The 27,934-nt window shown below is 36.0% G+C and overlaps 1 protein-coding gene across 11 annotated transcripts in view; it reads left to right on the top strand.

The window, feature by feature from the left end:
- The window catches only part of REV1 (REV1 DNA directed polymerase), a 92,513-nt gene that overhangs the window by 48,439 nt on the left and 16,140 nt on the right, over window positions 1-27,934 (top strand). For 7 of the 11 annotated variants that reach the window (XM_045054077.1, XM_045054079.1, XM_045054078.1 and 4 more), the window contains 8 exons: window positions 3,967-4,119; window positions 7,001-7,707; window positions 10,451-10,558; window positions 11,942-12,058; window positions 16,492-16,600; window positions 20,937-21,065; window positions 23,231-23,385; window positions 26,020-26,139. In XM_045054077.1, coding sequence (XP_044910012.1) covers window positions 3,967-4,119; window positions 7,001-7,707; window positions 10,451-10,558; window positions 11,942-12,058; window positions 16,492-16,600; window positions 20,937-21,065; window positions 23,231-23,385; window positions 26,020-26,139 — 1,598 coding nt within the window. Of the gene's footprint in view, window positions 1-3,966; window positions 4,120-7,000; window positions 7,708-10,450; window positions 10,559-11,941; window positions 12,059-14,472; window positions 14,631-16,491; window positions 16,601-20,297; window positions 20,425-20,936; window positions 21,066-23,230; window positions 23,386-26,019; window positions 26,140-27,934 lie in introns of those variants that run through there. The other 4 variants (XM_023251588.2, XM_019827053.3, XM_019827054.3 and 1 more) reach the window with 4 other exon arrangements.

Raw genomic sequence — 27,934 nt, forward strand, 5'->3', positions numbered from 1 at the left:
TTGAGGTATTAATATCTTTTAGTTGTTACATTATGGTTCTTCTGTTGTTGATTTGGAATTGATGTTCTAAATCAGCGGCCATTCGTATTAATTTCCTAAGTTTAAATATGTCATCTGAACCTTGGCAATGAGCCATAACTTAAGTGAATTTATATTTTGAAATGGTATATATATATATATGAGTAATTGTTAGATGTATGAAAATTAAAAGTGAAAATATTAAAATCCTCATTTGTAAAAGAAGGCTAATATTGACATGATATGATTATGTGAGAACTAGAAATAATTTGTACAATTATTTAGCATAATGCCTGGCACATTGTTAGAGGCAAAATATAGAAGTTCCTTTGTTGTTTTATTTTTATTCTGTAAACATCAGCAATTGTTAAAAAATAAATTCCAAAATGTCAAAAGTATATATCTATTTATTTATTTGCTTATTCACTCATTTTTAAATTTTATTTATTTTGAGAGAGAGAGAGCATGCACTTGAGCAGGGGAGGGGCAGAGAGAAGGGAGAGAGAGAATCCGAAGCAGGCTGTTTGCTGTCAGCATGAAGCCTGATGCGGGGCTTGATCCCACTAACCGTGAGATCATGACCAGAGCTGATCCAAGAATCAGACGCTTAACCAACTGAGCCACCCAAGTGCCCCAAAAGTGCATTTTTAGAAAGTGCATTTGGCTTCCAGAAAACCGTATGTATCTTAGAGATTAAAATTTTTTTAAACCTTGGGGGATTAGGTTGACAGCCTATCCTTGGAATATGTCACCGGTGCCTTTTGCTGTTTTCTCATGACCTGACCCTTCATTACACCAGATCAAAGAACGTGGCTTTTAGCTATGTGTCTCCTTAAAAAAGGAGCTGTGTGGTTTTCAGTATAAGAAGTTTGTATCACCACCTCATGCCAGTCAGAGTGGCTAAAATGAACAAATCAGGAGACTATAGATGCTGGCGAGGATGTGGAGAAACGGGAACTCTCTTGCACTGCTGGTGGGAATGCAAACTGGTGCAGCCATTCTGGAAAACAGTGTGGAGGTTCCTCAAAAAATTAAAAATAGAACTACCCTATGACCCAGCAATAGCACTGCTAGGAATTTATCCAAGGAATACAGGAGTGTTGATGCATTGGGGCACATGTACCCCAATGTTTATAGCAGCACTTTTAACAATAGCCAAATTATGGAAAGAGCCTAACTGTCTATCAACTGACAAATGGATAAACAAGATGTGGTTTATATATACATTGGAATACTACTTGGCAATGAGAAAGAATGAAATATGGCCTTTTGTAGCAACATGGATGGAACTGGAGAGTGTTACGCTAAGTGAAATAAGTCAGGCAGAGAAAGACAGATACCATATGTTTTCACTCATATGTGGATCCTGAGAAACTTAACAGAAAACCATGGGGGAGGGGATGGGGGAACAAAAAAAGTTACAGAGAGGGAAGGGGGCAAACCATAAGAGACTCTTAAATACTGAGAGCAAACTGAGGGTTGATGGGGTTGGTGGAGAGGGGAAAGTGGGTGATGGGCATTGATTGAGGAGGGCACCTGTTGGGATGAGCACTGGGTGTTGTAATGGAAACCAATTTGACAATAAATTATATTTAATATGAAAAAAGTTTGTATCATTCCACAGTTGTACTGTGTCTTGTCATGTGCCAACAATCCTATCATTGTGCTAGGGCTAGAATTTTGATCTGAGGATATTAGTTTGACTTTGGAGGGAATGGTGGAGATCCATAGATAGTAGGAAAGTGGGTTGAAAAGGGCACTTGCTGAGTGGAACTTGATTTGCTTAGAAAATGGGAGTTTACATTAGAGCTTTTTTTTCAAATACCTACTCTTCCTTCTTGCCCTGAATATAACTAGAGAGAATACAATCAAAAAAGCAACTTAAGGCAGTTACAAGTTTTAAAGTTCACCTGAGTGGATTTTATTTTGGTTTGAAGTCAGGCTTAATCATCTGTTTTTTAATAACTGAAGTTACTTTGGACATCCTTATCATATGGCCTGTTTGCTTCATTTTATATATGAGAAGGCAGAGCTAATAAGATATATCCAAGAACAGCAGGATTCCGAATTCAGATCTTTCTGACTCCTAATTGGGTCTGCTCTTTGCCGTTTAATTAAGTTTGATGTAGATGAGTTGGCCCTGTGGAAATGGATCAGTCTGGGCATATGTCTTAATATATAAAATAAATGCCCAGTGTCTGCATGTACTAGCATGGAATCCTTTTGCGCAATTACAGTACTCTTTCTTTCATACTGTAATCCCAGTCTTGTTCATCTCTTCTCAGTAGAGTTTTTATGAGATTTTATTGTACTTAAAATTTTAAACATTATTTTAGTTATTTAACAGATGATAAATGATACTCTTTGCTATAATTTTCCTGTTTTTAGTTTGAGCAGTTTAAACAGCAACTACCACTTCTAAGTGTTTGAGGTGATTGCTTTGCTTTGATTAGAATTCCCTGGTGTCTGTGTATGTGCCATTAAACCTGAGTTAATGTGGGCGTGAATATAAGGCCACGACTTCTAAGAGGCAAGGGAGTCCTTTAATGGAGAAGTTTTAGGTATGAGATTATTTTACTGAAACCTTTGCCTTGCAAATCTTATACTTTTATATAGTATAAATTAGGGATTTTCAAATTTTTGTCCTCCTCCTTTTCTTCAGAAATGTAATGTGGATATCTGAAGGGTAAGATAGTTAATGAGAAGCTGCTGTGATTCACCCCACTGCCTCCTCAAGCCTGACAAGTGCTGTGGAGCACAGTTTAAAAATGCTGTCCTTAGTTACTAAGGCTGATTTTGTTTTTGTTCTTCATTTTGTGTTGAGTCTCTTGTAGCAGGGGACCCTGCCTCCTATGGTTAGGTTCCCAGGTGGGTCTGCTGGCAGTGAGAGGTGGTGATTGTTGCAGTTTATGCCAGCTCATTGGGGTCTCCTGCTGGGGGTAACTGGCTCCCAGTCAAACTCTGCCCTTTCTTTTTAAGCTCCCAAACTATAATATGTTAGCACATCTGCCACGTAGGTACTTAAATGATACTCTGAAGAGCCCATACTTCACATGGGCTAAAATGTTTCTAATTATATTAACTGTATAGATTAGAGTGCTTATTCAGTTCACTTACATAAAAGTTGACAGCAGTTTCACCTCATGATTTCTTTCATTTCTCTTGTGTTTTTGTATCTTGCCTCAATTTATTCTTTATAGAAAATGTATATGACTAATTTCTGGTATAGATTTGGCTTTTTTTTTTTTTAAATGGTGCCATTTACATTTTTTCTCACAGTATTACACAGTTCTTGTAAAATTATTTTTACTTGACTAACAAACCAACAGACACATTTCAGACGATTCCCCAATGACTTGTAGGTAGTATTTTATCAGAAAATACATTCTTGGTCTCCAAGAGCTCAAAAACAAATAGCTTATTTTCAGTATCTGTAATAAAAAACCAATCTGTACCCTGTATGAGAGAGGGCAAGAAGTTGTATACGTATTTTTATACCTTTTATTCCCCTTCCTGAGCTCATGGTGTGGAAATTGGGAATTCTCATCCATTTTAGTTATTCTGGAAAAGCTTACTAGAGGAGATTTGAGAAAATCTTGATGATTCTATATGAATTGTTGGAGGGGGAGTTGTGGTAAAAATATTAAAGTCATGAGGATTAAAGTATTGACTAGTCGAACTCATGCTTGCAGTTTTGTCATCTTACTCTATTTCTTTTTCCCCTCATGTAATGTTATTGGCCATTGACTTTTAAAGGAATATCTTATTCTTAAGTGTTTAAGTAAGATTATGTTGCATTAGGGCCACTAAAACAGAGGGAGAAGAAATAAACTAGGAGAATAGGTGGCTCATTGTTGGTGAAAAACTCCGTTGTTAACATTTATTTTTCATGAAACTTCTTTTCCTCAAGTATTTAACTCTTAAGTTGGTTTTACTTTTTTGTTTCAGCATCAAAGCTGGACGACTCCTGTCCTACATTCCCTATCAGCTGTACAGCAAGCAGTCCAACATGCAGAAGGGTCTCAACTTTAATCCTGTGTGCAAACCTGAGGATCCTGTGCCGGGTCCAAGCAGTGTATCCAAACAGCTGAACAACAGGGTGTAAGTTTCTCTAGATTGGGGAATGCTGCAAAGCTGGGTTTTAGCAGTGGGTGTGGGTACTGCTCCTGCTTTGCTGAAATAGAAACAAATACAAAACATGGCCATTTATCTATATTAAACATGTTAAAATATGTTTAAAGGTATCTTACCTAAAAATTATTTTGGGGGTGTCTATGTGGCTCAGTTAAGCATCCACTTTGGCTCAGGTCATGATCTCATGGTTTGTGAGTTTAAGCCCCGCATTGGGCTCTGTGCTGACACTGTGGAGCCTGCTTGAGATTCTCTCTCTCTCTCCCCTTTTCTCTCTACTCCTCCCCCACTTTTACACGTGCCCTCCCAAAAAATAAACTTAAAAATTAAATTTATTTTTATCATGAAAGTTTCTTAAATAAAATGTAAATAAGGAAGCTTTCCCAATCAGTGTAGATTCCCCTGTTATACTAATGGATCTTAAATTACTGGAAGTAAAATTTTCCATGGATTTGCCCAAAATTACTTCCACATAAGTAATTTGCTGTAGAATGTTGCTTTCTCAAAAACCAAGCTAATTGCACCAGTATGCTTTTGTTGTGTGCTATATACATAATAAATATGTTAACATTTCTAGGTTATTTTTGAAAATTTCCAAATTCATAGCAGTTTTACATATGTAAATATATTTACATTGGTAAAAATTTAGTTGGTGACCCTCAGTGTTACAGCTAGAGGTAACTCTAGACTTTATTCCATGTGGCAGATTTAAAAAAATATATTGATTAAGCTTTAATTGCAGTTATCTTGGGTAAATTGGTTTCATGATTAATTGGTGTGTTGCCTTAACTTGTATATCAGGTGGTTTATTATCGCTAGTGTTCTCCTTATTTATTAAATTGCTTGCTTTGGGAGTTGGATATATATATATATTTAAAGACCAGAAGTCCAATTAAGCTGGGAGGATCTGATATCACTACCTTCAGTAGTTTTTGTTGTTGTTATTTGTATTTTATCTTGTATTCACTTATAAGCATATTCATGTTTTTCACATTACCTAACCCTTTCAATTTTTTTAGCACCATCAAGGTGCACAACAAATAATATCAGAAAATCTTTCCAAATGTGCAACTTCGTATTTTTCTCTTACAATAATAAAAATAGGAACTAGGTGGTTGTTATTTTTAATTCTCCCTTGTGTCAGTTTTAGCAGGAATTTACCTATTAGATTGTACTTTTTAATACATGTACACTTTTGCCTAATTAATGTATGTCTCCCAATGATGTATTTCCATTACAGCTACTTTTTGAATATCCATTTGTGTAGGCTGAAAAACTGTAGTACAGAAAGAATGTATATTAGGAATGTGTTTCTTGCCAGTGTTTGTAATTCTGTTGCATATGTTGCTAGTATACATGAGAAGAATCTTATTGTTTGTCACACACAAAACTAGATGTCAGGCTTTTCTGACTTAACTCACTTTTGTTGCTTTCCATAATATTTATTCTTTAGTATATTCAGTACGTTTTATAAATTTCTTTGAAGTTCTTTTATGTGACTTCTTGTTCCCTTGCTTTCTCTTTATCTCAAGGGCCAGACATGTAGCAAATGAGGTTTTCTTTCCTTCCTCTTTTATTTTAATTGCTCCCTGATCTTCTATTTTCCCTTTTCACTGGCATGATCATCTGTGAAGATTGGACCTAATCAGAATTGCCTGTCATATTCCATGAGATGGTTCAGCCAGAGCCAACCCAGAAATGGGTGGTAATGTTTTGCATCTGTCTCATGTGTGACTTTTCTGTTTATTCATACTGTTACTGCTAATCTCTTGTGTTGGTATTAGGATGAGAGACTTTAGATTAAACTTGGTAATACTGTGGCAGCCTCACCAATGCCTGGGTATCATGTATCAGGCAACCTTCTCTGGAGCCTGAACTGTAATTGGGTTAATGGTATGGGTGTTTCTAAGTAGAATGAATTGCTGTTCTGTAATTCAGGTTTTTGTTTTTGTTACTTAGATCATTTTTGTGAATGCAAATGAAATTTGTCTTTATTATAGAGTATTAACAAGCAAATATCTAGAGGAGTCAGAATGTGAATTTAGCAAAACATTTGTCATAGGTCCTACATTTATAAACTTGTCCTCCAGAAACTTGGTCAGATTGCCTTGGACCACCCTGGTGTCTGAATATGCTTTTTTAAGAAATGAAATGCCATTTCCTTTGTTAATAAGCAGATGTCCTCATTTTACTAGGTATACATTTTACTGAATTACCCATACACATTAACCTAGTTCTTTTTACCTACTCATGACAGTGGGCCTATTAAGGGATTAGTAAATACAGTCTGTCAGTCTTCCTGAGTGAAACTAACTGGCCCTAGGATTGTAGCAGTATCATATTTAATGTGTTGAACAATGCCTTACATAAAACTAAAACTAGGAATATTAATTCAGATAAAGTTTCTTATCCATTTTTATGGGAGTTATTTATGTTAACTCCCATAATTTATTGACTCCCTAGTAAATGCCAGATACTGTGCTACTGTGGGTATTTAGGGATTACAGGTTCCATTTAAATTTCAGTGGGAAGAATAATTGAAAATAGTTTTTATTTTTCTTCAACCTGAGATTCTTTTGTGTTTCTTCTTTGGGAGTATTTGAAGTTTGAAAAAAAAAGAACAAAACTTAAAAGACTTTATGTTCTAGGATTTTCGTAGTTACCTTGCTACTTTGGTTTAGCTAAGAATTATCTTAGTTGGAAGAGAAAGAATATAAAATTTATGGCTTAATTTTTCAATTTTTAGGGGGAGAAATATTGAAGGTGTGCATCACTTAAGACCATGTTTACATTAAAAATTGTTTTAGCCTGAAAGTCACATATCAATTTAAATCTTTTTTTCTGTCTGTAGAAATCACATAATTAAGAAGATTGAGACAGAAAATGAAGTCAAAGTCAATGGAATGAACAGTTGGAATGAAGAAGATGCCAATAATGATTTTAGTTTTGCGGAGCTGGAGCACATCCTTCCAGGAAGGAAACAAAACGGAATTCCACATCACAGAGACAGCACTGCCATTTTTAATGGACATACTCCTAGCTCTAATGGTGCCTTACAGATGCAGGATTGCTTGGTGCCCATGGGCAACAGTGTTGCCAGCAGGCTTTCTCCAGACTTTGCCCAGGAGGAGGAGCAGGCTGAGAAGAGCAGCACTGACTTCAGAGACTGCATTTTGCATCAGTTGCAACAGAGCACTAGAAACACAGATGCTGTGCGGAATCCACACAGAACTCATTCCTTCTCCTTATCATCTTTGCACAGTAACACTAAGATAAATGGTGCTCACCACTCCGCTGTTCAGGGGCCTTCAAGCACAAAAAGCACTTCAGTACCTGCTCTTAGCAAGGCAGCACCTTCAGTGCCATCCAAACCTTCAGATTGCAATTTTATTTCAGACTTCTACTCCCACTCAAGACTGCATCACATATCAATGTGGAAGTGTGAATTGACTGAGTTTGTCAATACCCTACAAAGACAAAGTAGTGGTATCTTTCCAGGAAGGGAAAAGTTAAAAAAAATGAAAACAGGCAGGTCTGCACTTGTTGTAACTGACACAGGTAGATACTTACTAACATTGTTTTCTTAAGAAACAATAGTACTTGACCATTTTGTTCTTAAGGTGTCACTGGTATTCTGATCAGTACTAAAGCTCTCATAAAAGTCTTTAGGAATATCGGGGCATGTAAGTTAACAGTAAGTATAGCAGATTATAGAAAGCTTTCTTCCTTATTAAAATATTTTTTACAAATTTAGATTTAAATGTTGGCTAGCTGAATATTTTCAGGTAACTTAAACAGTAACAAGGTTGGGATTCTGAGCATTCATTCCTCATGTAGACCTTGTCAGTTGTTGAAATTTTGAACTGTGTAAAATATAACATGTAATTCTATCCAGTGCTCAAATTCTTGTAAGAATAAATTGGTTTGGTAAGAGTAACTTAATTCTAGAAGCTGGCATCTGAATGACTTTTAAATTATTAAAGAACTGACTTAATAGCTACTATAATTACAGTGGTAAACTTGTAGTGAGATTAAGTATTTTCACATAATAGTAGATGGGTTAATTGTATTTTGTTTTTTAATACTTTTCTTGTCTTCAAAAGCAAACAAAACCAACAATTACAGACTGTATTTCTATGCAGTCATTACTAATTAGTTTCTGGTTTGAGGTTTTAGATAACTGTTTACAGAATATATGGTTTTGTTTTGTTTTTTAGAGAGATATCTCAGATTATCTCATATTACCTTTTAACTTATAGCTGTGGAAACTGAGGTACAGAGAGAAGCTCATGGTTCTGCCCTAGACAGTGATAGAGCTTCTCCCTGTGGGTTTTTTTCTATTATGTTTTGTTGTGTTTGATGTAGTCCTAAATACTTTGTGTTACTTATGAGATATTTCAGAATAATGTTACAGGTATTAGATTATCCATTCATCATCCCTGGGCCTCATATGGTAAAGGTCATTTAATTTTGAAAGCTGCGAAGAATTATTATGAATTAGTTTCATGAATGGAATAAAATGATAAATTTTTATATTGTATGAAAGCATTCAGTAGGTGTTTGGTATATGCATTCTGTACTACTTGAATATTCAAAGCAGTTATTTGGGGTTTATATTATGTTTATATAATATTTATATACAGCAAAATTATAATTGTTAAGATTTATTTTCTAAATCATTTCTTGAGATAATACAGAGGATAGCAAGGAAGTGCATGGCTTGAGTTCAATAATGTATCCTTAATCCAAATTCTGACTCTGCAGGGCCATGGGCCAGTTCACCTCTCTGGGTCTCAGTTTCCCCTTCACGGTGGAGTGATAGGTGGTCCATGGTGCTCACTTTGTGGGCTTCTGAACTTAAGGGAAGATAACATGAACAAAGGCTTGTTGCCTTGCACATAGTGAGAACTTGGTGCTTTCACACTGCTTTCACAGTCACAATTTGGTAAATGTAGTCTGAACCATTGGGGAGTAAAAATGTTAAGGTTTTGGAAGCTTATTCTGAAGACTTAACACCTTCAGTACTAGTATTAAACCTATCAACAGAAAACTTTTTTATGAGATTAGAACTTTTTTTTTTTAACGTTTATTTAGTTTTTGAGAGAGACAGAGTGGGAGTGGGGGGGTGGGCAGAGAGAGAGGGAGACACAGAATCCAAAGCAGGTTCTGAGCTGACAGCACAGAACCTGATGCAGCCCGACGCGGGCTTGAACTCATGAACCACGAGGTCATGACCTGAGCCTAAGTCGGACGCCTAACCAACTGAGCCACCCAGGTGCCCTGAGATTAGAACTTTTTACAAGCTTGGAGTTCTTATTTCCAAGAATTCTATATTTTAGAGGACTAGGAAAAAGGTCTAAGGATGGAACTGATAAAGAACAAAGCTCTAGTTGTGGCTGGATTGGTTGCAATAACCCTGATAAACCAAAATACATAGCTCAGGGTGATTAGAAGGCAGAGTCCTTAGGAGAGGGCACTACCCTTTTCTTGAAAGTGGCATATATGCTTCAGAGCTGATTTTTAATAGTGTTTAATGGCTAAAGGAGGAAAATTGTATATATTTACCTACAGATTTATATGTAGGTATTTGTTTTATAGACTTTTGTAAATATATCTAGAGCAACAATGTGATGGTTCCAGGGCTCAAATCAGACTGCCTAGAGTTGAAATCCAGTTCAGTTTCTTCTTACTGGCTGCATAACACAGTCCTTAACATAACATAATATTAATCTATCAAATGGACCTAATAAGATTATATATTTCATCATATTGAGAATTTAAATAAATACATGTAAACCTCTTAAAACAGTGCATGACACTTACCAAGCACTCTATACTGGCAGTTTTTACTGTTTTTTTTATCAAGGAATATTTGTAGACTGCATATGGAATACTGATCATCTAAAGTTACTTAGCTCCACGTAACTATATGAAAGTACTTTTATACATTTTAATAAAATATTCACACAGAAATAACTTTAAGTATTTAGACATACTTTGGATGAAAGACTTAATAATTATTACAATATAGATTAGGAAAACATGCTATCTTCATAATTGATTTCAAATTATGTTTGCAAACTAAATTTATATCTCTGGATTATGTTTAGAGCCAAAGAAACTGACGTTTGACCTTGCTTGAAGTGATTGAAATATTCTGTAATAGATACTGTATTTTTTTGAGACTTCATTCAACTTATAGGCACTTAAAGTACAGTTTTTAAAATTAAATAGACCTGATTTTTTTTTTTTTGATATTAAAAATTAGCTTCAGGTTTGAACATTTTCTTTTTCCTTCTAGGAAATATGTCAGTATTGAGTTCACCCAGGCATCAGAGCTGTATAATGCATGTTGATATGGATTGCTTCTTTGTATCAGTGGGTATACGAAATAGACCAGATCTCAAAGGTCTGTATTCTTGTTCATATTTTAAGAAAACTTGATATTGTTATAAATATATATTCTAAGGGATCATAAAACCTTCAAGAAATATTATTTTCATTTTCCTTGGCAAAATAAATCCCTGCTTCCAAGTTTTCTGACTCAGTTATCAAGAAAGATAAAGGGAAATTAGAAACATTTTGTTCTCCCTGTGGAGGTTAGGTCTTTTAGGGAAGAATACTCCTCTTCAGCTGAAAGATCTCATCTAAGACTAATAAGACTGTTACCTGCATTGGGCATTTTCTGTATTTTTACATATTTACTATTACTTGTTATTAAATAGAAATTTTATAGTAGCATCTTCCGCAGTTTGGGTCCATGTGCTTTCTTTCTCTTGGGTAAATAACTTAACTGTTCTGATGATGCTAGTGCACATTCCAACTTTTTGGTTTGAGAATAATTTTGCATTATTGAATATTGCTGAGATATGCTGTCATCTTTGTTTTAATGGAATTTCAGATATTTGTGAGTTAATCAATACTTTTAAAAATCCATTTATTCTGGATTTTTCAGTAGTTCTGTCTGTGCTTGAAAGATGTAACTATTAGCATTTTCTTCTGAGAGTCTGTTCTTTTTCAGGAAAGCACAGAAACTGCTGGGTTAACACCAGGGCTTTATTTGTGTCATGAATAGCTACTGCTTCAGCTTTGAAGGGAGTTTAGAATGTTTAAAGAATTGAGTTTAGCCTTATGAGTCACTCTGAGGGTAGTATTTTTTATCCTCACAACAAATGCATTCAGTAACATATATATGAATGATGCATGCTATTGCTTTAAGAAGTTACAGTTCTTTTGTAACTTAATGCATACACAAGGAAATGATACCTGAAAGATTTTATAACTAAACCAAAAACTGAGGGACTGTATTCTCAAGTTTATTATATAGTAGGTCAGATTGTGGTCCCTTTGCATATATATTTGTTTCTCTTGTTGTAAAATTGAAAGATTGGATGTTACCTTACTTTTCTGATACGAGAAATATAAAAAGTCCAGATGTAGTTGGTTTTCTTACCCTCTCCCACCATTCCAGTTTGAATCTAGGATCTGAGTTGACTCTTCTCTACTGTAAGAAACCAAACAAAAATCATGGGAAAGGAAGTGATAGCGTTTTAACTTGAATAAATGTATCATATTGTCATAAATAGTTTACTTTTTGGAGGGTGTTGAGAAACTTAGATGATTTTTGCATGGTGATTGAGAATGTTTAAAGACACTAGCTCCTTATGGATTAATGTCTAAAGCTAAAGAAAATATGTCATATTTTTAAAACTTTTGAAAATGTTTCCTTTACATATTGCCATGTTAACATTTCTATATTTAGATTTAAAAATAATTTTTTTTTTCCTCACAGGAAAACCAGTGGCTGTTACAAGTAACAGAGGCACAGGAAGGGCACCTTTACGTCCTGGCGCTAACCCCCAGTTGGAGTGGCAGTATTACCAGAATAAAATCCTGAAAGGCAAAGCAGGTACAAATGAGCTCTCTTTGAAGTCATAATGCTCCTGTTGAAGACGTCTGGATTTTGCTGCTGGTATTGTCATTACAGAAATGAAAGAGTTGAAATAATTAGCTTTTTCATTCAAGGGTTTTAAAGGTGTCAGTGACATCTTAAAGCAAAATATGCACGCAATACAAATGACTGGTTTATAGTCCTGCTTTGTTGAATTGGATGATGATATTTTCCTGGGATAGAAAAGAATGTTTTATAGGGTGTGATTAGTTTGCTTTGTGTATATTTAGATTGGGATAAAAATAAAATCATGGACATCATTTTGTGGTGGTCTCTAGACTCAAGTTGATTACTAGTTGTTTGGTCACTGATCAACAGTAAAGACACTAAAGATTTGTGTGAGGCTGTGGAATAAGAAATAGTAGGACTTTATTTATTGGAATAAGAAGATAAATACTAGGAATCATTCCCCATATCTTTGTTGAACCTGTTTGAACATTTTCTTGCCTCACTGGCTTTTGAATTTTTTGCTATTAATAAAAATCATAAATTATACTGATCACAGTATTAACATTTTTATGTCTGTTTTTTCCCCCTGAGTAAATTCCCTGAGAAATATTTGATTAGAAATTAAATTCTTTGTCATTGATCAGTTTCCTCTTGAATGTCTGCAAAGCCAAAAGTTTTTAAAAATTAATTTTCCAGAAGAATATTAATCAGAAAGTAGTCAGAAATATACAGTGGAATGGAAGGCAAGCAGTTAAATTTCATCCTGATTATTTCAGGTTCCTAGTTTTCAGTTATAAGAATTTGGGATTATTTTAGAAATGATCTCATAGAAATTAAGGCAGAAGGAAAGCCACTGGACATATCTGAGGAGTTTTTTGGAATTACAGTCTTTTTGTTGGTCGTGATTATCTGTTTACATGGTATGAATACAAAAGACAATAACTAGAGATAGAACTTTATGCTTCATGTGTACCTGTATTTTCCAGATTTCCTTTCTCTTGGTTATTTAAATCTTTTAAGAGATTTTTGACATTCCAACATTTTGTGTGTCATGAATAGATCTTGAAGTAGTCAGTATTGAGCTTAAGATTTAGTTGTATTGTGGTATGTGGCAATATGGGTAGTTTCTTAAGTATTGGTAGTATGGTTTTGTGCTAGGTTGGTTTCTAGAAAACAAGTAGCTTAAGGAAATGCATACTTGTCACATTGGGCAGTCAGTGAAAAACTTACTGAATGAGCGTTGAAAGAAGAAAAAGTACCATGGACATACCGTTCAGTAATGTCTGTCAGTTATGCAGTACTCAGTTTCTCTGGTGGGTAGAATCTTGTGTTTGCTACACACATCTGTATTTCAGCAGTCTCTGCCTGGAAGTTTGGCCTTGGCAAGCACACATCCCTTAGGAGTAGCAGAGAACTAGTCCTCTTACATCTTTCCTTCCTTCACAAGTGATCTGACTACACACAGTTTATTAACAGAATACAGTTGTTGCTTACTTATCTTCGTCAGTTTAGCCACTGGATTTTCATAACACTGTAATGACCTTTTATAATTCACATCCCCTCCACCTCTACATGTGGGTAGGAAATTGGAAGGTAAATATTAAGAGAAATATTGAAATTTCACTTGACATTGAAAACTGTCAAAAATAGTTTTTCTGTCACTAGAACAGGTGAATATAATACTTTGCATTTTATATTCTTTCTTTAACTTGATGTCATTCACTTTTATGTCCTAAGCCTTTGACCCATTAGGAGCTTACCAAAATATTTGTAACATAAAATGAACAGATTGTTCTTAAAGTTTGGTTGCAACTAACCTTGTACTTAGAACTTGTTTTTTCAGTGCCTTTGTTCTTCTTTCCTTGTTACTCCCTGATCTTTCTTTCTCTGTGTCCTTATAAGACATGACATCAAATTTTAAAATATCGATCAATTTAGGAATTAGAATCTTTGGCTTCTGCACACTAGCTTTTAAAACAAAAAAATCAGTTCTGATTTTTCAGCTTGTACGCCTAGGCAAAGTATTAGAACAAATAGCATCTTTAGCCTTTTATAGATAGAAACTTTAGTTTCTTATTCGTCATATTAAAAAACTCTTTGTCTAAATACACCAGCATAACCAAGGGCTTTCCATCCATGACTTCCTTTGGAAGCTGCTTCCTGAACAGTACTCAGCAGTGACGCTTCTCATTGAGGGGACCTCATTATTTGGAATCCATTTATACTCAAGATTTTGTGGTTGGGGCCTTTTACCCTTTCCTGGATTCCAGGATGCAGATGTTTTCTTACCCCTTCAACAACTTCAGTGTTCATTCTAAAGAACAACAGTTTTTAAAATCGTTTTAGTCATAGATTTATTCTCAGCGATTTCTTTTTCACAGACTTGGGTCCCGGCCTCTGATTTCTCCAACCGTTCCTCCACATTCTCCATGTGCCCGTCTAGTTTGTCAAGTTTTGATGAGCAGTTCTCTACTTTGCCCTCCAGTGAGGACAGTGTGTCCCTGAATTTCCCTGAATCTCCCTTGAAGCAACTCACTGCGCTCGTGGAGGGATCCCTGCACTCTGCTGCACTGTGGAAAAGGTCAGCCAGCCCAGTGAAGAGAAACCCGAGGTGCTGCCTCTCAGGCAGGGCATTGGGAGCACAGGGAGCACAGACACTGTTCTCACCTCCAGCATGACTTTCCTGTGATTTTCCAGACAAGTATCGTAGATTATTTAACTAGACTTTCAAATAGAAGTCACCTAACTTCCCAACTTTCAAGGCATACATAATCATGGTTATACCTGTGAAAGGCAGCTGGTTGTGGCTCTTCAAGCTTCAGCTCTCTTTGTTGTTGTTGTTGGTTCAGTAGCAGCCTCTCTTGAACTATGATACCGACAATCCTGAAATTTCCTGAAGATTTTCAGCTTAGAATAATGGACTAAGAAAGCTGATAATATTTAGCCTTCTAAGATGCTTCAGAAAAATGGGGAAGTCTGCTCTGCACTCTGTTTTTAATGTATCATAGTATAGCATATGTGTATCATAATATATCAGAAATCATAGCTTAAATTTTATACTCTGCTGTTTTAATTTTTGAGGCAAGTGGGATTTGAGCCCATTAAGATACCAGTCCTTTCAGTTTGATTTGGGTTTATGCTTTGTGTGTTTGGGTGCCGGAATCCAGAAATACTTACGTGGGTTGCATAGTTGGGTAAAAGATGTTGACAGTTTCTGGAGTCAAATCAGGAAGACTTATTTTGGCCCATAAAGCCAGATACTTTGCCATGTGTTCCTGGGGGTGCTTTAACTTGGCTGATTTTTCATGGAACATTGTGTCTCTGAAATATGCAGAAGAGAAATCCTGGGTTTGCTAGTTATATATTATACTCAAAATAGGTTTGTCTAGAATTAATTGAAGTGGTATATCTTGGCTTGTTTTACTAACTACTGGTATTTTTGTTCATAATACTAGAACTATGGCTGAGATTGTGTTTCAAGAATATATGTTTTTAAAACATAGTCTTGGAACTTAATATCCCAAGAGACCAAGAACTGAAGTTGTGTTTTAATCTTTCTCAATTGCTAGTGAAGCTAAAGGTGCTAAAGGAGGTAAAATGGCGTGCAGTCAGTACTCTCCTGATAGGTGCTTTTATAATCTTGTGTGAAGCTGTAAATTGGGTTTGGATATTAAAAGATACTAGTGAGTGGTACTGTTTAGGCTAGAGTTGTATTGTGTAAAGTAATTGGTATTCTGATCACACCTGAATGTTTTTAATTGAACATGCATTGTTAAGCCATTGAGTAGAACTTACTGAAAGGTGGGCAGTGTTGTGAAGCTCTTTTACCCGATGTGTGTTCAAAAGAAAAACCTTAAATTTAGGATGAAACCTCTTTCTGTTATGCGACCTACTGAATTGGATCGAATGACTTACAGGAAATTGGTGTTTGTTGAGCATGTTGTTCAGTAGCTTTAAGCTTTGGAGGTAGTTTATTTAAGAAATAGCAAAGAACATTCAGAGAAATGTGTATTTTCCATTAACTTAAGTTTCCCATTACAGAGAGCTGTATAATCCTTTCAAGGCTAAAAGAGGGATTCATCTTCCTGATAACTTTTCATCCTTTTCATCTCAAGAGACTATTGAAGAATGTTTTATATTTATCTTTTGATATATTGTGTAAAAAAGAAAAAAAACTGAAAAACTCAAAATCTTTACTAAAGTGAACACTTTGAATTTATTACACATTTTTGTCTGACCGCTGATGAAGTATAAATGGAAGCAAACCATTTTAGAGCTATAAGTTTTCTTTTATTAAGTAAGGAGACCGATACCAGTGGATATAACTATTTGGAATTTACTATGCATTTATATATGAAAGGAATGGAAAATACATTTCTTGAATGAAAGTTAAGGAAAATGAGTTTCCAATGTATAATCATTAAATTTTATTATTTTTAAAGCAAAGATACCAGATTCATCAATGTGGGAGAATCAAGATTCTGCACAAGCAAATGGGATTGATTCTGTTTTGTCAAAGGCTGAAATTGCCTCTTGTAGTTACGAAGCCAGGTATGTGGAAATTAAGTCTATTGTAATACTTACGGATAGTTAATCATTTTTACAGACTCTTTTGAAGTGGATTCAGACGTGCCAGTCATCCCTGTATTACATGTTATGGAAAGAAATATTTCAAGGCTTAGTCCCTTCAGTTCCTTTTTTCCTTTCACAAATGCTAGATAACTTTAAATAAATACCTTACTTTCCTGATGAATCAGTAGGTCCTACAGTGGAAACCAAAAGAAATTGGGCATTGTCACTTTCAGACCATTGTCTTTTGAAGGATAGAATTAAAGAATTAGATATTTTTTACTATTCATCTATTCTGATCACTCCTTTTTATAGCTAAGAAAAATCCCTTGCAATTTAAAACTCGTAATACATAATATTTTCTTAAAATTTTTTGTTAAAACTTGATTGTCTATTAAATTACAAGTAAATAATTGCGTATTGGCATACCCAATAATCTCCTCACTTAAAATTGCAGACTGTTGTCAACTTGTTAGTACCAACTTTGTGTGTAGGTCTTTATCTTACAGTAACCTTAAACTCTCATTACAATGGGCTGTGTTAGTACAGGAAGAAACAGACATTATGTATGTGTTCCTCACACTTAAATCATTTAAAACTAGAAGGAGTAATAATGATTAATTTGAAAGAGCTGCCTCTTTTTTTTTTTCTTTCCTGATAACTGACACTTTCTACCTTTATAACATTTACATATCGTTGGCAAGCGTTAAAGTATTTAACAATTATAAAAACAAAGAGTCCTACATCAGTTATATTTTTCAGTCTTTTTTACTTATGCCTTTGTCATTCATACTTTTCTTTTTTATTGAGATATAATTGGCATGTAACGTTCTATTAGTTGCAGGTGTATAGCATAATGATTTGATATATGTAACATTTTTCAGTCCTAATTAAAAGTTGGGGTTGTTCAAGCAAGTCTAATAGGAACAAAAGATATTTCAACATCATCTAACTGAAATAGTTTAAAATCTTGCCAGTTATTTTATAAAAAGAATACTTAAGAAAACTTTGAAATCAAACATACGTAATTATAAAATATTTTAATTTACTTCCCAATTATGACCTGTGAAACTTTTACTCCTAGACTGACTTTGCCTTTCTTACTGACAGAATTACGTTTTAACCTTTTCATTGTTGATAATGCAGCCCAAGAGTTGAAAATTTAATAAAAATGATAAGTCAGATACAAATGCATTCTGGATTGTTATATTTTTATTAAGCCAGGCAGTTTAGAGCTGATTTTGTGTTGTGCTCAGTAAGTCTGGTTTTTTTCCCCACTGAGTTGTTGGATGATGACTTGTGCCTCTGGTGTCTGGACAGTTGTGTTCACATGTGGAGGGCATGGGGAAGCTCAGGAATACTCTCTTGGTGTTTGAGTTTTACTCAGGGCTGAAGTGAAAGCCCCACCCTCTCTATTGCTTCTGAAGGGTGTCTCTTCTCATTCAGCACCCCAAGCTGAGTGCTGGTCAGAGGGTAGCAAGGCTGCCTCGGGGGTAAAAGTGTTTCCTGTTCCTGATGGCTTTGGACACAAGTAGCCACAACTGTAGGAGGAGCTCTAGGAGCTCTAGGCTTCTTTTGGTGTTTGGATGTTGCAGTCGTATTGCATCAAAGATAGTGATTGTCAAGCTGAATGTATTACAGAATAATTGGTGTTACGATAATATGGTCCAAATACTATGCAGCAAGCCAGTGAGGTGGTAATTGTTTAAGGAGAAACATAAGTGATGAAAATGAATTTGAGTATAAGTTGGGGGAAGAAAAACCCATAAGAGTGGGGTTTTATCTCTTATTGTGATTTTCCTTTTGTAGAAGGCTGTTGATAGAAAGTCTCTAGAAAACAATTCTTGGATACCCTTTTCTTGTCCAATAATTATATTTTCCTTAGGTGAGAAGATTTGTTAAAAATTTCTCACATTTGCATCAGAGAAATGTTTTTAGGGTTGGAGTAGGGACTGGATATAGGGATGGGCCTCCCAGTTTTATCCATTGTTGAGTTTCCAAAAGACACAGACTAATAATGAGGTCAGGAAAGGATGGTATGTACACATGAGGGTAGAAATTATGGAAAGGTAGAATGTATATATGAAGGCTAGAATATTCATTACTGTTAGTAGTTTTACTCATACTTAACAGAAAGAGCAAGATTTATACATAAGTGAGAAGGTAGGTATATGGATGAATAGGAAGTGATCTATGAATATCCGAGAATCACATATTTTTTAAGATCAATCATTTTTAAATCTCTGTTTTCATGCACTTTTGTAAGGATGCTTTACTGTTCTTATAGTGATGTGGATACCTATTAGCATATTGAATGGGCAGTGACATACATGTGCAGTGTAAACCTGCAAATAAACAATTTTTGTGGCACACACTGATAAAGTATTGGTAGTTTATTCTCTGTGGGATCTAGTTGACAGGAATAGATAAACCACTTGTAGTGAAGGGTCACTATAATGTTTTGTATTTGCCTTTACTCATTTATTTTATATGAAACAAATCCACTTTCCCAACTACCAACTCAAGAGAATTTTGCTTCCTTCCCTTAGTTATGGGAACCCTCTTAGGTTCCCTTAGGTTTTCCTTTTTTGTTTGTAACCTCCCTAGTGTTTAGTGGCTCCTAAACATTTCTCTCCAAGATGTATATGTGCACAAGTACATAAATAGATGTCTTTTGTTTTGCTAATAAGTAACATATCCCTGAAAATTTTTGAATAAGTGAAAAAATAGGAAAATATAATTGTTGTAAATATAAGAATACAGTATATAGCAGTTATGTAACACATTCTTTCAATGATGAATAATTACCTTTAATTTGTAAGCTTAGCTTTTGCATGCTGAACCTACACATGTAGCATTATTGAAAATGTCTTAAACTGTATGTGTTTGTATATAGACTTCAAAACTTTTACACACACACACACACACACACACACACACACACACACACACACGTCCTTGCTTTACTAAACAAGATCCATTGACTATGATCTGTTATTTGGTGGGTGAGTGTAGGGAGGGTAATCCTTGTGAACGTCATGGGGTGTGTTTTGTTTACCATGTTTTACCTACCACCTCGCAAAATACCTCAGACATAAATTTTTGTTGAATGAATGAGAAAATTTTCGTTGCCATACTGTTTGTCAGTCAGCACTTCTTTTACTGTCATTTTTCCTTCCTATTAGATACTTCTCGTCTAGTAGGAGCTTTGAAGTCAGATAATTTATTACTGTTTTTGTGTCCATCAGAAATGCATATGATTTTGCATTTACTTCTGAGTAGCTTGGAGGATTCTTTTCCTTCTTGGCTTTCGGTGGTGTGAGATGGGGAGGGTGCCAGAGATTTCTGAGTAACTGAAGCATAGTATTTGTATATCGTTTCTCAAAACAGGGCACACTACCATGCTGAGTAAGCACTTAGTAAATATTTATTGAAAAAATGTATAGAATAACTGATGTATTTACACAGGAGTATGTAATCTGGTGAAACAGTGCTTATTATTTTGCTTGTGTTTTTATTTTAGTATTTTTTCTTGGTTTCATTACAGAGTGGTAAAATGGAATTTTACTAATTATATATAATTCCATAATTACAGTTTTGTGCTGAATGCTCCAAATATTAAAGGTAATGTGGGGCATTGAGACACGCAAAAGATTTAAAATTTACCATTTTCAATTAGGTCCCTCAAAGTTCTGGAACCCTGGCTCCTGCCCAGAGTGATGTCCTACCATATACAATGCTGTTGGCATCTCAACCACTGTGGAGCCACTTCAGGAGCATGGAATTGGTCAATTGGGAATTGGGTGGTAATAGGATGAGTACATTTTGTCTGTTTGTCACATAGCACTGTTTTGTGTAGTTCTTTCGTTTATATTCTTTGTCTTTGGGGGATGAACCCTGGCCAAACCGTGCCATGTGTTAGGGGAAGAAAACCTCTTTTTGACAGCACATTCCTGCTCTGTGGTGGTTGTGATATCACCAGCATATGGCATGCTGGCATCTCTGCAAAGGGGCCAGAGGTCTGAGTCTTAGGAGAAATCTTCAGATACAGACAAGAGCCAAACCTGGTCTTTTAATAACATATTTTGGCACATTTACACATGTCATTTACACTAATCAGTCAATTGTGCATTTTTCCTTTGGGGGGGAAACAAACTTGAAGTTTTCTTAATGCTTGTTGTTTATCCCTAATGAGAATTGAGTTAAACGAAAAGTATATATTACTGGCATGGGGACATACTGTCAACATTTGATATTTGATTTTGCATTTGAAAGTTATTCCTAGTATAACATTCATTGTGTTTTATTCTTTCTCTAGACAAGTTGGCATTAAGAATGGAATGTTTTTTGGGCAAGCTAAACAACTTTGTCCTAATCTTCAAGCTGTTCCATATGATTTTCATGCATATAAAGAAGTTGCACGAACAATGTATGAAACATTGGCAAGGTACAGCATATACCACAGTCACTTTCATGTCTGTTCTTTTACTTCTTATATTTAATAATGAAGAGAATCCAGCTTTCTTTAGGGTTGGCAAGGTCATATTTGCTAGACTCTTAACCTCTTTCAGTGTCCCATTCCTCAGCAATTCCAATAATCAGTAGCTCAATCTTAAGGGACATGTTTGCACTGCTCAAACTGTTCAGGTGCTTTCTGATATAGGTATAAACGGGTTCTCTGCCTGCATAACTTTAGTTAAGTGGCTCTCGTTTTCTTCCCTTGGAACCCAGACAGATGAAAGATTGGCATTTTTTAACCTAATTATAGTTTCGTTTATGATTAGATAAATGGGTCAACAAGTGGAGACTAAGTTTTTAGTATAGTTTCAGGGTGGTTGATTAGTTGGCTTGAGAAAAGGAGGTTAATTTTTAGTTGTAGTGTAGGTATATTTAATATTAATTCAAAACTCAAAATTTAAAATAAATATATTGCAGGCCATGTATGGTCTGAAGCAGCAGTCAGCATATTTTTTTCTATAAAGGGCTAGAAAAGGTCTGTCCCAGCTCCTCAACTGTGAAAGCAGCCACAGACAGAAGTATTAGTGAATGGGCATGGCTGTATTATCGATTTACCAAAACTATCTGGACAGTAGGCCAAGGTCTATTGACCTTTGGAGTATATTAATGTTCTAAGAGATCCTTCTTGTACCTCTGTCTTCACCTCTTCCTCTCCTTTGTTACGCATTATTTTGAATATCTATTTATTATCTATTAAATGCAAACAGTTGTTGATGGTGCTGGTCCTACAGAGAGGAATGAGATTCAATCTCTGTTTGATCAAGAGAGAGAAAATAAAAGGAACAGATGATGGTATCTGGCATTAGTTTGTGGGTCTGAGTGCTGAATGATAAGCCATTTATAATCACAGCTGTCCTTAAGATCCCACATATGGGAATGTTGGTGTTACCAAGTTTTTAAATCCTGTTCCAGAGCTGGGGTCAATAGAAGCATCCAAATAAGGGCTGAGAATGGATGACTGAGCTGGGTAGTGGTACAACTGTGTTTTGAGTATCAAGGCATTCAAGCAACTGTCAGCCTGAATCTCACATCAGGAGGATTTGAGAGAGAGCCATGATACATACTAGTCCTGAGATAATTTTAGTTTGTGCAGACATTGTCAGTGACATGTGGCTTTGCTATGGGAAAAAATTCAGTGGTGTTCTCCTTTCACTCTTTGGAAATCCTGCCTCGGCTTCATATTCTCCATGTTTCAAGTTAGCTTTCGCTCTGAAGCAAAATTCTTCAGATCAGGTGCACCCTTCTGCTCTTACCTTTATTTAAGTGTAAACAAAACACTCATTTCTTAAATGAATACAGATATCCAATATTCATTAACCTGATTTGTAACCTGCAGTAAGATGTGGGTGAGATGAGGCATAGTATACCTTATCATGTAGATTATTAAAGACACATTTTTGACCTCGAGGCCTTTCCAGTTGCCTTACATTTGTGGTCCACATATTTGATTAGCTTTGGAGCCACATGACAACTCTGCTTTTCTTTTCCTCTTCTGTGGCTAATTAAAACAAGGCCTTTGTGTAGATCATAACCAAAACCCAGGTATTTCTACATTCAGGGAATGTCATCTGTGTTCTTTTAGACAGGTATTTGGGGTGATTGACCTTTATGTCCTTTATATCCTATCCTATATCCCTATCCCAGGTCTGCTACAATGAAAAGTATTTAATTATGGTGTTTTTGTTTAGGAAATCATCAGTTACTTAATTTGATTTGTGTAATTTTTCTGTCAGTTTGGGATTCTGATAAACCATGTTTGAAAATATTTTAGATGTTCTGACAGTTCTAATTCACCCACTAATTTTTAGATGTTCAGAGTTTTATAGTATAGAGAAACTGGAATAATAATTTCTGTTGTATTTTTGGTAGTTATAGGAAATGAGAAAATACTAATTCGTTTTACAGTTAAAAGTTAGGTGACTAAATAGTGGTACTTGGGTCAGTTTAATTAAAATGCTAATACTGTTTAGCATTTTAAGTCTTATTAGGAAATGTGAAGAAAGATGCCATAGGAAGGCTGGACTTGGTGCAACATTAGTGTCTACTAGATGGCAGGCTGCGCCTGGTTCACTGCCTTTGCTCTTTTGTTGATAGCTACACACATAACATCGAAGCTGTGAGTTGTGATGAAGCACTGGTAGACATCACTGAGATCCTTGCAGAGACCAGACTTACTCCTGATGAATTTGCAAATGCTGTCCGCATGGAAATCAAAGACCAGACCAAATGTGCTGCGTCTGTTGGAATTGGTTAGTGTACAGCTTATCTCATATGATTCATTTTACTCAAAGTATTGTTTTGTGATCACTGAATATCGTTTAATATTTAAGAGTGATTTTTTTTTTTTTTTTAGATTTTGGTGTTTTTTTTTTTATCATACCACATAGGCCCCTGACTTCTAAAACTGTTCTTAGTATCACTCATATTTGTGTAGTATGTGAGATAAAAGTGTTAGAAACGTAAGTCAGTGATTGGTAATGATATCTTTCAGATAAACAAGTTGGAATATTTTAGTTTTTCAAAAAATGGGGAGAATTGAATTCAATATTTGTAAACATACTCTTTAAAAAACATTTTCTGGGGCGCCTGGGTGGCGCAGTCGGTTAAGCGTCCGACTTCAGCCAGGTCACGATCTCGCGGTCTGTGAGTTCGAGCCCCGCGTCGGGCTCTGGGCTGATGTCTCGGAGCCTGGAGCCTGTTTCCGATTCTGTGTCTCCCTCTCTCTCTGCCCCTCCCCCGTTCATGCTCTGTCTCTCTCTGTCCCAAAAATAAATAAACGTTGAAAAAAAAAAAAATTAAAAAAAAAAAAAAACTTTCTTTCTTACATGTGTGTTAAAAAAACACATACTCTTTTTTAACACTTCCTGAGAGGAGGAGGGGGCATGCCACACCACACAGGGCCACATGGAGAAGCCCCCAGTTTTGGTCAGGAGGCAGAAGCAGGGTGAGAGGAAATCCTAGGCCAGAGCCTATATTGGGGTTTCTGTGGGAAAAGCTGGACAGAGCAGAGCAAACAGCCTTGAATTGGCTACTGTGGATAATCCTGTGGTTTTAGGGCTATATGCGGAGATCTCTAGTCCCCTGGTACCTTGGCCCTGGGATGATTTAGGGGAGGAAAACACTGTTTTTGTGTGTGAGCTTGATGAGATGGTTGGGGGTGGCTGGCTTGCATATGAGAGATGTTGATAGGTGTTGATATGACAGCTGTTTGCTGTCCTTAGGAACCAGCTAGCCCTCTCCCCAGCCAGCAAGATTTTAAAGGTGTCAGAACATGGTATCATAAGATACAGAAAATAAAAAACATGTTTAATACATTCATAGCATTCTTCCTGTTACTAGCTGGCCTACCTTTATCCTCCCATGTTTGGCCCCCAGATCCTTCTCAGTATTCATTTAGGGCTTATCTTCTGTATTCCAGTATCTGGCATGGGTTTTGTTTGTTTTAACTTGTACTTCTTTCTAATTTACAGGTGTGACAATGTGAGTACAGTACATTCTTTTAAGTTTAAGCACATAATTAAAACAAAAATCCCACATGATACTTCCATTCCTTAGCCCCCTCTCCACAACTCACCACTTTTATCGTTTTAGTATGACTTTGCAGAACTTTTTCTCTTAATGAATATCTACATATCTACCCTAGGAAAACCCATAGTTGTTATATAAGTCTTCCGTAAGACTGAGGCGTATCCTTTTTATAAGTCTTCCATAAATTCTGGAGATTTTATTATTTACATAGCAATTTACCTGACACCCTCCTCTCACAGACCCCTGATACCATCTCTGTCCCTGGTAGCCTTTTCCTCTGCTCTGCATTACTTCTCCATTTCCATACCACACCTGGGACCTCACTGTCACTATCTGTCTTTGTTTTCAAGATGCTCATACCCTCAATTTCTCCTGCACATGGTTTGTTTTTTTTTAATTAAATATAGTTTGTTGTCAAATTGGTTTCCATACAACACCCAGTGCTCATCCCAACAGGTGCCCTCTTCAATGTCCATCACCCAGTTTCCCTTCTCCCCCACCCCCATCAACCCTCAGTTTGTTCTCAGTATTTTAGAGTCTCTTATGGTTTGCCTCCCTCCCTCTCTGTAACTTTTTGTTTTTTCCCCTTCTCCTCCCCCATGGTTCTTTGTTAAGTTTCTCAGGATCCACATATGACTTAAAACATGTGGTATCTGTCTTTCTCTGCCTTACTTATTTCACTTAGCATAACACTCTCCAGTTCCATCCATGTTGCTACAAATGGCCATATTTTATTCTTTCTCATTGCCAAGTAGTATTCCATTGTATATATAAACCACATCTTCTTTATCCATTTGTCAGTTGATGGGCATTTAGGCTCTTTCCATAATTTGGCTATGTTGAAAGTGCTGCATTGGGGTACAGGTGCCCCTATCCTGCACATGTTCTGATTACATAGTGAGACTTTGGGTTCCTTGGGTTCCTTTCCCCCGCCTCTCCCTGCCCTCATAACCCCCCTTCCAATAGCACTCCTTTGGCTTTATTTCCCTGCCTAGCCTGGATGCATTGGTTGGTGGGATGATCTGATTTCTGATCATTGCCTTCAGTGCCTGTAAACTTCCAATCATAAGATTAGGACTATTTTTTCTGTTCCTTTACCAGGGGTAGGAGGTGTTGAAATGATACTCAGTTGGGAACAAAGGGAAACCCCTATCCAATAACCATGTGGATTATAATCTGTCATACTTAACAAAATTCTGCCAGTTTTGTACTGTGTTTGAAATGATCAGAATTGAAAATTGTTTTTCATTGTTTTTGAAAGAAATTGGATAGGTAATTTGTCTGTAGATGTCTTTTTTTAAGAAATTTAAAAATAATTATGAATATTTCTTGAACATTTTTTTTTAACTTTATAGGTTCTAATATTCTTCTTGCTAGAATGGCAACTAGAAAAGCAAAACCAGATGGGCAGTACCACCTAAAACCAGAAGAAGTAGATGATTTTATCAGAGGTCAGCTAGTTAGTAATCTACCAGGTAAATACAGATCTGTGCTTTTTAACTTTCATTTATTGTAAACATTTATTAGTGCTTTTCATAGTTTTGGAACATAATTCTTTTCCAAAACATGATTATATATTTTTTTATCCATGATTGAGTGCCATGAAAACTAGAATTTGAAATTCTGCGATGAGTAATTCCTTACCAGGACCTGCATGTTACCTTTTACTTCTGTTTCTCACATCTTTTAGTTTAAGTATTTCTCAAGTGACAAGATCAGGGGATGCTAAGAAGTCATTTTAAATATGAAATTGACGTTTTGCCCCTTAAATAAATCATAATTGAAATTGTGTACTTCTAGGCCAAATACAAAGTTTGAGAATCGATACCCCTATTTATAAAATTATACTGCTGCACTTGTGACAGGTTTCTGAGTTTAGTAAGAAAAGTAGAAAATGTACGAATCATATTAGGAAGAGTAAAGCCTAAAGATGAAGTGTTATGTTTTGTTAACTCAGAGGTTGAAGTAAAATGTCCATCTCCACCTTTCTCTGCTAAGGGCCAGGATGTTTAGTTATTTTATATTTTTGTGTGGTTACTGTGTGGCTAACAATCCTAGCATGTAAAAATCTTTCCATAGACAAATCATCAAATATAATTATAACTGAAAAACAGTTGCCCTTTTGAGGCCTGGAATAGATCTAATTTTTTTTGTGTGTAGGACAATTCCGGTGGGGCTCAAAACCATGAACTGTAAGATCATGATCTGAGCTGAAATCAAGGGTCAGATGCTTAACCAACTGAGCCACCGAGGCGCCCCAGTAGATAGAGGTATCTATCTACTAGAGACATTTCTCTAGGGGAAGTGTCAGACTCTTGATCTTAGCTCAGGTCTTGATCTCAGGGTCATAAGTTCAAGCCCTTTGTTAGGCTCCATGCTGGATTTGAAGCCTACTTAGGGGAAAAAAAAAAAAAAATGGGAGTTTAAGCTTTTTTTATTAGCCATCTCTATTAGTTTGCTAAGGCTACCATAACAAGATACCACAGACTGCATGGCTTAAGTAACAGAAACTTATTTTCTCAGGATTCTGGGGGCTAGAAGTCCAAGATTGAGTTGTCAGCAGGGTGGTTTCTTCTGAGGCGCCTCTCCTTGGCTTGTAGACTGACCATCTTCTCCCTGTGTTGTCACATGGTCTTTTTTCTTTATGCGTCTGTGTCCTAACCTTTTGTTACAGGGACACCAGTCATGCTGGATTAGGACCCACTTGTATATGACCTTATTACTGCAATTACCTCTTTCAAGTTCCTGTCTCTAATTATAGTCACATTCTGAGGTATTGAGTGTTAGAAGGAGACACAGTTCAGTCTATCACACCATCTTCTTTAAACTGAATCATTTTTGTTAGTTTTGTTTGTTTGGGGTTTTTTGTTTTCTTTTGTTTGTTTGTTTATTTTTACAAGAAATAGAGTTTTTAGTTCCTGAAACTGGCAGTCTTCCCTCTCACTTCCTTTTGTTTCCTGGCCAGAGGGACTTTATTTCTTGAAGGACAAGTTTTTGAAGTTCCATGTCCTGGTTGAATTCTTACGCACGGCATTGAATTTCCTAGGGGATGTCTGAAATATAGTCAGGGGTGGCAAGATTGGCTCCCTCTGGCAAGCCATCTTCCCATGTGGCCTCCTGTCTTCAAAACCAGGTTGTATCCGCCCAAAATTCTTCATGTGATTTCCATGTGTCTATCAACTTTTAGTAAATTCCCAAATTCTTAATCAGATAAATTTAGAACATTTCAGGTATGCAAAATGTCACTTTGCTGTTGTTATGCCTGTCTTG

The sequence above is a fragment of the Felis catus genome, chromosome A3 (assembly GCF_018350175.1).
Source record: "Felis catus isolate Fca126 chromosome A3, F.catus_Fca126_mat1.0, whole genome shotgun sequence".
Taxonomy (NCBI): Eukaryota; Metazoa; Chordata; class Mammalia; order Carnivora; family Felidae; genus Felis; species Felis catus.